At 40.6% G+C, this 12042-nt stretch overlaps 1 protein-coding gene across 1 annotated transcript in view; it reads right to left on the bottom strand.

Annotated features, from left to right (window-relative positions):
- Nucleotides 1-54: 54 nt before the first annotated feature.
- The window catches only part of OSBPL11 (oxysterol binding protein like 11), a 37393-nt gene continuing 25405 nt past the window's right edge, over nt 55-12042 (bottom strand). The window contains exons 8-13 of the mRNA XM_021526031.2: nt 10929-11069; nt 8425-8923; nt 6874-7060; nt 4111-4293; nt 3357-3510; nt 55-2030 (exon numbers count right to left, since the gene is read on the bottom strand). Of these exons, the coding sequence (XP_021381706.2) occupies nt 1953-2030; nt 3357-3510; nt 4111-4293; nt 6874-7060; nt 8425-8923; nt 10929-11069 (1242 nt within the window). The 3' untranslated portion in view covers nt 55-1952. The remainder of the gene's footprint in view (nt 2031-3356; nt 3511-4110; nt 4294-6873; nt 7061-8424; nt 8924-10928; nt 11070-12042) is intronic.

Raw genomic sequence — 12042 nt, 5'->3', positions numbered from 1 at the left:
GGAATTGGCCAAGGAGCCAAATGTACCGCAGACCCAGAAACAAGAAGGAACTAATCCCACTGTCTTAATTTTTATTTTTATTCCAGGTTAAGCATGAAAATGCCCAATGGATATCCAAAACTATCACAACAGGATGGTTGTATAGAATATCACAAACAAGACAAGTAGGGCCTAAAACATTCTACTGCTGGAGAATAGTTACCACTCAAGCACATAGTGCCAAAATATCCCACTTTTGGGACCAAGGAAAGCCCAGACAGATCTCCAGCATAAAAGAAAACAACCACCTACTCTTTCCTGATCACCTGATCTCTAGGAAAGCAGACAGAAAAAATGAATCATTTTGTAGCTTTATTATCCACCCCCCCCCCCACTTCTCACAAATGGACTATGACTTGCATTGAGATCTCAGTGCATTTCACAGCAAAAAAAAAAAAAAAAGTACAAGAGGATCAAAACAGTTGTGCATAAACCCAACTCTTTTTTTTTTTTTTTTGCATGATTTTCAGTTTGTGTTGAAAGTTAACACGGTTATTTAAACCTTCTGATGCATTCTTACAATTGCATCTTCTCTATGGAAAACATCTTACCAGATCACACAGTTGTGAGTTTTTATGATGCTGGATCAGGTGCAGCCATTGCCATGGCTGGGAAGTGGCAGAAAATGTTATATACACTGATTGGAAGACTACATCAGAAGAAAAAACAGATTAAGGCACCACTGTTGGAAAAATTAAGGTAGCTTGTAGTTACAACAATAACGAAAGCCATAGTAAGTACTATTCTTAATTGCCAGCAATTCTTAGACTTCAATAAAATAGTTATAAAAAGGAGAAAAAAAAAAAAAGGATGTTTGTACCTGAATACAGTTTCCTGATATCTGATTGCGTTTCAAATCAATACTCAGTCCTCAGCATAATCAGATGTTTGTTTGAGTTTTTTTACGGTAAGATGAAAAACCAGGACCTACAGTCCATGTATTCAAGGTCACATTTCACTGCTTTGTTCTGAACACCACCACAGGAGAAAAAATAAAACAACCCAAAAGACAGCTTGCAACACTGATACTTCATCTCTGAAACTATTAGATGGGCAGAAAAATTTAAATACAAAACTGTATGTTTTCTGCTCATTTTGAAAGCCTTAGTCCTCAGGAAGAGAAGTTGGAGGAGAAAAAACAGGCCAGATCTCCTTATATTATAACTTGAGAAAAACCAGTCACTCAAAGACATTTAATAAAATTAGAGTTGAAAAGTGTTCAAATTACTTTTCCAATTCAAGTCAACTATTTCAAGTATATTAAAATGTTTCAGAGGAAAAATTTCTCCATGGTTACACTTCTAATTACTTTTATAAATCCATAAAAAAGAAAAGTAGTCTCTACGTACATCCCATATTCCTCCAATGCATGCATGCGTTCTCTCCGAAGAAAAGGTCGTCATGATCCAGTTGTTTCTTAATACTGATTTCAGGCACATCTTCCAAACAACCTTCCAGTTTTTGCCAAGAAGGTTAATTACTGGGCATAAAAGCAGCAATTTTCTGTTGCTGTTGTCTACATGTGTACTGAGGAGGTTTCAGTGATTAAAGAGTTTGACACAGATTCCAAAAGAGTTCCTATGTCACTCTAAAATCCAACAGGCTCCTTCTTCTCTCAGGCAGCTTTTGCAATCAGATCTACTTGGAAGAATCTTACACAATGCAGATAAAATCTCTTGGATCGTACAAAAAAACAAGTTGGTTGAATGTACCTGGCAGGTTTGTCTCTACAACTTGGATTTTTACGGTTTTTTTCTTAAATAGCTTTAAAGTGCCCTAGTATAGTTATTTCTTTATGCTCATTTAACTTGCACAATTACATAAAAAGGGGACACTCAGTGTGATTACTGTATTCTGAGAGACAGAGGAAAAGGAGAGGAAAACCAGAAAACTCATCTTAAAGCAGCTTTTTTCTAGTTACTGTCTGTTTGTTGAGTTTGTGCGGCAGAGACTGTTTTCCAGAGGGGTTTGTGGTAAACCCAGCCATCTCCCTGCAATTTAAAGAGAAAGTAAGGTTATCATAAAGACACTGCCTTGGGAGAACTACCTTCACACAACTATGAGACTGATGGCTGTGAACAGCAGAGGGACAGAGCTGGTATCTAACTCCTGAAGATCAGCACTCCAGGCTGCTGACACTGCCTCAGAACACGTGCAGGATCCTGCCCAGCCCCTGCGCTCTCTGGGAGCAGACTGCACCTGTGATTAACCCTGTCAAAAAGCCACTCTTCTCAACTGTGTGATCCAAATTACTTTCAGAAGCCAAATAAACAGCCAGCAGAGAGGCAGCTACTCAGGATTATCACCTCTACCTCAGCCCAACTGCTTACCTGGAAATGCAGTGCTCAGGATCACATTTAAATGTTTTCTGAGTACATTTGTATCCTGGACTAGCAACAGAATTTCATGTTTTGCAAATCTAACAATACCACTATCTCACTTTGAGCTAATCATACTAACACAGCTTTAGAGAACAAAAACCTTCACAGGAATAGTCCTGAAACTGACAAAACAAACCTGGAATACATCCAAGAGAAAGAAACATTTTAGCTTATGTTCTAAACCCTTACTAGATCACAGCTATGGGAAGAAGTGGGGGAACTACATTACTGCAATGTAACAAATAAAGCTTTTGCTGTAAGGAGAATCTAAACTACTACAGCATTCATTTACTCAAGAACTCTCCTGTTGCCAAGGGTTCAGCAAAGGACTCTACACAAGCAAGTCCCATCACATGGATCACAGGAAAAGCCTATTTCAAAAGTTATCATACCAGCATTCCCCAATCCTCCTGGGCAGGCTGCACTTCCCCTTGTTAAAGGTCTTACTATATTATTACTACCACTATTACTGAAGTACAGATTAAGACACTGAATAAATAAGCTCTATCCAAAATGTAATGTAGAAGAACAAAAAATGTGGAGAGTTGAGAATGAACTCACATTCCCTCTTGTTAACAATATGCTGGGTACATAAACACACCACCTCAGAAAAATTAGTACTACTGATTATTTTCTTTGGGTATTTACTGTTACAGTCTGCTTACATGTGTATATGCAAAACTATTTTCCATGTGCCACTGAGGTAGCGCTTCGTAAAAAAAACAGGACCAGAAAACTGGAAAACATTTTGGTGCAAAATCCAACCGTTTACAGCTAAGGAATTCTAATGTCACCTTACTCCTGTGGATCCCACAAAGCTAAACTGTAAGATCTAAGGTCAAATACTCTATTCTGATAGGACCCATATGTGCCCCTGCTTGCATAACAGTTCTGCTTCTACCCTCATCAATAGCAGGTGACAGCTAGGAAACTTACATCTTTTAGGAAGTATTTGGTACACCAAGGTGTTTCTGTTTCAGCACGAAGTCTCTCTTCATTCCTCTGCCGTTCTTCCAGGGCTCGCTTGTGCTCCGTAGCCTTATCGATGTCTCCATCCCGCAGAGACTCTGTCACATGCTGCCACAGCCTCCTACAAAATAAACTGGTAACCTGACTGCCCCAAAGGCTTCCCAGCCAGCCACCTCAAACTGCAGGATCACTGTGGAACAGGAGCACTCTCTCCACTTACACATGACAAACCAGCCCAGGATGGAGCACTGCAGTGCTGGTGAGGGCTCATTGGCAACGCCTTAGACCTACATCAGCAACTGGAAGCAGGCAGGAAGAGCTCTGAGGTTCTGGCAGTGCCAATCGAATGTCTGTTTGTAAACCCTTTAAAGCTGCTACTGGAAGTGTTATTAAATAATCAGCTTCTTGTGAGGATGTCAGGAGCTGCCTCGCTGTGTAGCTGATGGGTAAAAACAAAACTAACATGGAGATTCTATTCTCTAGTAAGCACTTTGTGAACACTAAAAAAACCCCTCTATTCATAAATAGGAGGCAAAATAAACAACCATGTGCCTGCTCTAGGGTTTTACATTTTTTCTTTTACTCTTGATTTTTATTTTTAGAAAACATTAAAAAATTAGGATCATTGCTGCTAAGCACTATCCACAAATCTACATTTGCATGTTTTCCTAAGGCTGCTTAGAACAAAAAGGGTCAGACAAGAGCAAACACAATACTGTACCTAGATTCAAAGGGGCCTTGCTTCTCCAGGGGCCGGACTCGTTTTCTTGTCACAGAGAGCTTTGTCAAGTCCACATATTTGGTCTCCCCGTTGCTGTAGGTGAACTCAAGCACACTGTTCCACTCCCCCTGCACTCTGCACACCACCGTGTTCGTCATGTTCTGCTTCACTTCACCTGTGACTCTAGGAAAGAAATTTATTTTTAAAAAGCCATGGCTGAAGAAACTCAGGACTATTCCTTGCATCATCACTCAATCCTGAATGAGTTTGCAAACTTGTCACACTGCCTTGAAAAATGTTAGTTAGTTGAATTGCATTTGTGTGGAGAAGCTCAAAGAGCAAAGTGACTTTCACTCACTGCTCTAGTTTTCTTCATGTTACCCAGGAAACTTCAGTTTGGCTTCAGCGTGTTTCAAGCCTCTTGAGGAAATTGAAAATGAAAAAGAAACTAACACAGGCTGATTCACATAGAACAAGCAGTTCATTATGTCCATTTGAAGTATCACATCAGATACATAGTTCAGACTTAAAAAATTAAAACTAAACTAAAGCAAGAATATATCTCACTATCTGCTGGCACTTCATCTCACGTCTTTACATTTCAACCTTCTTATGTAGGTGGTCTCATTTTCATGTTGGTCACATAAGCAGCAGACACACAAAGGCAGAAACAAGGTAGGAAACTAGGAATCAAGAGAACTGCTTTTGTTCCCTGTCTCTTCCACAGAAACCTCTGCCAATAACAAGTTAAGGAAAGTGTCTTTCTAGTATGCAGTGTTTCATTCAAAGTATTGCATAATGCTCATGTATCAGCATAATGACACACATTGATGCATATTTTTCTTCTCATCTTGAAGACCTGTACAAAGACCTCCCAACATCCACTTCATTCTAACCCAGCTTTTGAGCATTGCTTGGCAAGCAAATTGCCAGTCTCAAACATAATTTTTCTCCTAAAACAAATAAAAGGATCTGTGCACTATGCAAACCAGACTTGAGACATTCTCACTTGTAAGATGCTGCAGGATTCACAAAGGATACTATCCCTAAATCCAGAACTGCAGTTACCTGTACATAACCTCCCTAAAACTCACCACTTTCCAGCCCTCCTACATTTCATCAGTGCTCACACAAAGAACAGGCTACACCTCCTTCCACACTTCCTTTGTGTGCAGCTGAGGACAGCTAACTTGCACACCACCAGCTGGCTCTGATGTCCTTTGAACAACTGCATTCCAGAGAGTGGAAAGCAGCACTTCTGTGCTCCCACCTTGCATGGTGCCACACTCAGAGCAAATGGGAGCACAGGACACAAGTGCCACTCCCCTTCTTCCACAAACACTGGTCCCTTCCCACTGTGCACACACCTACCTGTCTTCCCCAGTCATGGCATCAAAATGGAGAAATTTATTTCTCTAGCAATGAAATGAGCATCACAGGTCAGACCTCCCAGCACAGAGATACTGGATGCCAGCCAAAGTAGACCTGCAAGGAATCTCCACGGCAAGGGGAAAAGGCTCACAGCAGGAGGCAGCTAGTAAGACTTCTGTCATACCACGGTCCAGCAGCTCAAATCTAAATTAACCTCATGAGAAATATCTTAAAAAACCCAGACTGATAAGTATATGCTGCTCACACAGTTTTCCATTACAAAAATTTAAGATTTGTTGAAAAAAACATGAGCAATAAAAGCACATTTACAATTTTCTTTTCTGTGGAAGTTAAGAAGCACTAACAATTACTGAAAACAGCAGAAAGAGTGGCTGACAAGCAAGCAGCCTTAATTTTGTGCTGCTTCTCATCCTGTAACTTCCACATCTCACCGAAGTTATTAGACATGGTGGGCTTCCTGTCCTCCTCCCAGGAGATCTCTGAAAGCCTGGATCCACAGGATGCCAGAGATCAGCCTGGTCAGACTCTGCAGTTACTTCTTCACAACTTTAACAGCTAGATGTTTTCCAAGCACTGAGTGATAACAAGACAATACTGACATCTGGTATTTTAATCTCATTCTCAAAATTACTGCCTTTTCTCAGCTGAAATAAACAAGGTTATATCCCTCACTATTGAGGTGCAGCATTGAACTGCTCCATTACACTCTCATTACCTGTATTTCTACAGGTTGTATTGCTCTGACACACAACCACTGCCAGCACTGCAGACCACAGCACCTGCCTGAACCTGCACTAGTGATAAAAAACTGCTGGCACTTACGTGTGTAATCTTGGCATGACTGATACACATCTAGCTGTCCATTACCATTATCCTCTATTTCACAGCTAAAAAGGTACAGGACCAAGGAGCCAACATCCAGCTGAGGCCTAACAACAAGGGTCACTCTACAAAAAAATCAATACCATTGCCATAGCAACTCCTATGCGCTCTGAGTAACCATGACAGCACTGCTGCTTCCCATCAAGAGATTATTTTGGCAATGTCCAATCATCACCATGTCAAATTTTCAATAGTTACAGTACCTTCAACAGATCTCTCTTTAAAAAGCCTCTATATCTGTGACTAACTTCAGAGAGACAAATAACAAAACAGTTTCCAAACTAAATCAGTGAAGTAAAACTACATCCTCTAACTTATCTCTTATGACACAAGAGTAGCTATTACAAAGTGAAAGACACATCTCGAGCCATGCAAAAAAACCCAAATGATGTGTCACCTCAAATAGCACCAAGTGAACAGAATTACATGTAAGCTTCAGTTCTTCAAAAGTGTGACCTGTCTCATTTCAAACAAACAAAATGTTCTCACCGATGCAACTTGCCACCGTAGAAGGGCTTGGTATGAAAGTTAATACTTGCAGAATACCCAGTTTTTGCACAGTTAATGTTGACTTTTCCTCCCAGCTCTACCCAAGGAACAGTTAAAATTGAGCGGGCATATGCACAGGGCAGAGAGAAGGTGTATTCTTCCCCGTGTTCCAAGAGATGTAAAACACCTGTGTGAAGAAATACAAGAATCTGTAAACCAGTACCATTTCAGAAAAGGCAAAACAAGCTGTTAAAACAAATAGTCAATATTACATCAGCCTACTTTTCCTCATAACCCCTCATACAAAAAAAGAAAATTAAAAAACTCACAAAAGACTGACATTTATTAGATTCTAGATACAAACGTTTTTACTAACATATTACTAATTTGAGTAATATGCATTTACGTCTCTTTTGGGAAAAGACATTTATCTCAATAATACTGTTCTATAAAGTACAATCCCATGCTATGCACACACTTTTCAGTAGTGCATATAAGGGAGGGCCACTTTCTTACTGACGGCTCTGGAGCACAGCAAGACAAGACTTATGCTGACAAAAGGAAATAACACATTAATTTCCTGAACTGCAATCCTGAGGAAGGCAAATGCTCCTGCTTTTCCTTTCTATAATACACCTTACCCAATCTGAAGGCAGGAAGCAGAGACAATTCTCCTTACTGCACCACTCTGCCAAGATAAAACCAACTCCTTCCTGACAGCAACTTTTGCAATAAACGTCAACAATGTCATTAAATACTAGAATATTTATTTGCGTTTTAAGACTAGTGGGATTGATTCCTATAAAGAAACCAAAAGCACAAGATCTTCCTCTTACCCTTACAAGAAAACAGACAACATTTAACTGCTGCTTGCCCCAGCCCACACCTCTGAAGCACAGTTACCCCTGGGTGCCTGAGATCATCACAAACAACATGGGAAATTCTGAAAAATGTTATGAGTTGAGAAGGGTCCTACAAGAGATACCAACTTCAGAAATTACCTGTGCAAAGATATGCCTTTCACATACCCTGGCATTCCTTTGGTCATTCCCTTGTCCAGAGTGTAGTTTATATGCAAGTGCCTGGAATCCCCAGGTACTGGACAAAATACACAGGGGACACAGGCTGCCTCATCTTGTTCAGTAAATACTAATTACTAAAGGAAAATTACAATTTTGGGGCAATTACCCTTCTCTGTCCCTGAAGGATCCAAGTTTTCTAGTTAGAGAAAATCAAAATGTGCATAGGAATATTAAGTGCAATACAGAGAAATGCAACAACACTTCTATTTAATAAATGTCTGATGCAAATTAATTCATAAGTATCAATTTACTTTACAGTAACTGACTTTTGGCTTAAAAGTCAATTTTATTTTGAAATATAATCCAGATTTTTGGCAAAGCATAAACCTTTCTATTTTTAACTTCCATATGAAAATTTGCTGCATACAATGACAACCTGTATCTTTTGAAAATAACATCAAATTTGCTATCAAATTAATAGTATTTTAACAACCTTCTAAAATGAACAAAGGACAGAATTTACACTTACCCTCGCCAACCATTGTCACTCCTATTGACATTCCTAGGAATTTGCTTTTTGTCCAGACGTGGGCGTTGACACACATGTTCCTCTCTACACACTCGGCATAAAACCCTGAGACAGGGGGATGATGGGACACTTGCTCAGCCACGAATTTCACTGTGTAATAGTCCGGCTCCGCTTGCCCTTCGGGATCTTTAGGCAGAGTTACTTGCTCCGAGGGGGAGTGAGCAGAGGAGTTGGTGCCAGCTTCGGTGGCCACGTTGCTCTTGGGCATCCTCCAGGAGCAGTGGAAGGTCTCCCCGATGATGGGGTTGTAGGGTTTCTTGGCAATGGCCCCCTTGCGGCCCTCGTGGAAGGAGGTGAGGTAATACTCCACGAAGCGGATCATCCTCTCCTCGGGGCTGCTGCCGTTCGTGATGGCGACAAAGAGGTCGGGGTGGGACATGAAGTCCGCGTACATCTCCAGCAACGACCGCTTCTCCAGAATGAAAGTGGGGAGAACCACCTGAAAATAAAAGAAAAGCCATGAGCCAAAAGCCTCCAGTAAGGAAAACAGAGACAGGTGTTTTATAACAGAAGTCCTTGGGAGGAGGAATCTGTCCTGTTTGAGACACCACACTTTCAGAGTGCACTTTCTTGTTGCTCTTGTAAAATGTGAGCAAAATACAGTGATTGGAAGTTCCAGAAAAGCAATTCACAAGGAGAAAAAAGTCCAGCAAGTACAACTAGGACTAGAGAGATTGAAATGAACTGAGTACCCAAAACCATTAAAGAGCTGCAGAGAGATAATGTGTCCCACCTATCTGTGAAAGAGAAAACAAGCATGAAGGTACTCAAACTACAGCAAAGAAAGTTCAGAGCAGAAGTTAGGAAAGGTATGGTCTAATGGAGAAGAAAGCTGGGAAGCTATGTCAGCTCTGGAGAGCTTGCAGAATCTCTCTCCACACAGCAACCAGGACAAGCATCCATGAGAAGCAGCATAGGATGCGTTGATCTTGTGCCTCTGAGCAGAGGTACTTTACACTTTCACAGTTACATTCAACACTATAAAAAAACATCAACTCTGTCCTTCCTGAGCCAAGGGCAATCCCCTAGAGTGAAAGGCTGTGGATATCATCAGTGTTTTCCTTCTCTGCAGTAGGAACAAGCCTCACATAGCTAAACGTACATAACAAACTGTTGTAAACAGCAACACAGAGTATCTCAACCATGGGATCAAGACAATCCATTGAAATCAGATTTAAATCCATTTAAATTTCTTTTTCAAAGAGAAAAAGCACAGACCTAAGACTTAATAGACATTCAAGTTAAACTGAATACACTTGCCATGTTGTTGCAACACTAACTTTAAGTATTAAGTGGCTTTTCACTTCAGTACCCTGATACTGAATTCTAACAACTTCATTACCTGTTTTGAAGTCAGGTTTGTCCACTTCAGGGTTTTCCTTCTCTGAAATACACACAATTCTCCCACACAGCCAAAAGTGACAACTGGGAGACAGGCTCAACAATTTGTTTCAACTAAGAGCAAAAGATACCCTAAATCCAACCTTCAATGTAAATGATGGAATGACTTAATCAGTTCCTCCTTAAGCAGCAGGTGTTTATGTCCGACCCACAGACAGCAGGGCCTGTTAAAACCATATTTTCATCTTCCCTCCCATGCTGTGAAACATAAGCTGCAAAATACAAGTGCTTCTAGGGGCTATGTAGCTAGTGCTCAAAAAACATAGGTTTAAAGAAGATAATACATAATTCTGAAAGAGAGTGTTTTCCTCCTTCCATGCTACTGTAAAATCCATTTTTTTATTTCAAAGTGCCTAGTGCTTATAGCAAGAAGTATTTATAAGAATGAATTGAACACAAGCTGGTAGTAGCCTGATTTTCCCAGATTTGATGCCCAAGTTGTCTAACAGCACCTGACTGTTAATTTTTCCAAGCTGCTTGCTTTTGAGATCTGCACTCGAGTGTTAAATCCAATTCCCTCCAGCATAACTTTGCTCTTGCCTGCTTGTGAGCAAACACAGAAATGAGAATAGGAAAGAGGCTTAAACAGGCATCTAAAGATAGATAAGGGGGAACCAAAAGAAAACTTATTTTCAGAAGCAGCATGGACACAGGTGTAGGGTTATACAAGTTGTGTGAAAAAGCATTATTAAGATAGAAAAGAGATCATGGAAAGAAAGCAGAAAGAAAAATATGAGAAGGCTGAAGAAAACAGTGTGAAAAGACTAAGGTTCAAACACTGGAAAGAAGATAGGCCATTACAGGAAAGGCAACAAAAACACAGTAAGTAGAAAACACAAGGAGAAGGTAACAGAAAAGACAGAGTCAGCACATTTCACTGAAACCTGTCTCTATCTGGGACATCAGATATTGGGACCTGATGTTTCTACTGGCCACAATTTCATACCAAACTCAATACTCAATACAGGGGTTCAATACAGGGGTTGAGTTTTAAACGATATTTCACTTTTACTGCAGCCAATCTTCACACTTTGGTTACTTACTCTTGTTAAGTCCATGCCAAGTTTCAGCTGAGACAAAAGATGCAAGATAACACTGCGCTGCTCTTCCACTGCTCCTAGGTCATCTTCTTTATCATCACAGATATCCTCCAGCTCCTCATCTGTATTTATTTCTTCAGGTTCCTGGAATAAGAGCCATAAACTTTGCTCAGAGATGTAACTGGCCAGACAGTATTCAAAAAGGACTTAATATTGTATTTAACTGCCTATGTATGAAAAAAGACTAAATAAACCCCTGCAGAGAGCTACGCAATGGAATCTACTCCCAAGATAAAAACAGCTGAAGAATTTGAATGGATATGAAGATAACTCAGTGCAGATTCCATCTGGAAGATTCAGGCTCAAATTTCTCACCCTCTCTCATATGGGTCATGGAAAAAAAAGAAAAATGCTTTAAAGAAATTCCTGTAAGTTTTGTGAGTTCACAGAATGTCAAGCACGTGACACATACCCAGAAAGAGCAAACCAAAAACTAGTAGCAATTCCAGCCACCTCAATAACTGCTGCACTACTTCAGCCTTTCCAGTGTTGCTGTCACTGCTTCAAAGACTGTATCAGACTGTAGTTCTGAGTTCCAAGACTACCATCATGCCTGGTACCTACAAGCTGTGCTTCACTAGCATTATCATGTTGCAGTGAGTGCAAATATGTAACAGTGAAAGAAAAAAGTGACTTGGAGTAGTTTGAATAAAATAACAAATCCCCACACATACACACAATGCAGGTGCCCATGTCTGTGTAACTAAAGCACACAGATTAGAAATTCCATCTGCACTGTTTTAACAACTACCACAGCACAAGCAGAAAGCTGAACACTTCAGGCAGGAGGGATGCTGGCATTGCTAGGGCTCTGAGCTGCATCCTCCTGGGACAAACAGCTGGAGGGAGGCAGAGGGGAGAGGCACAGAATGCCATGGGAAGGCCACAATACGCCTTTGCCTAAGCAAAGCCTTTGTCCTGGAGCAGCTGCCCTGTCTCAAGACAGATTTATCAACAAACAAACACCAAAACCAGGAGGCCAAGCTCTCACACAGGGCTCAAATCCTGATGACAAGTGCAGTATCACACAGGTGACTCCCTTCCAAGAATGCTACGC

Source organism: Lonchura striata, chromosome 8 (genome assembly GCF_046129695.1).
Source record: "Lonchura striata isolate bLonStr1 chromosome 8, bLonStr1.mat, whole genome shotgun sequence".
NCBI classification, from domain to species: Eukaryota; Metazoa; Chordata; class Aves; order Passeriformes; family Estrildidae; genus Lonchura; species Lonchura striata.
Note: the sequence above shows the minus strand (reverse complement) of the source record. Positions and strands in the feature narration are given on the sequence as shown.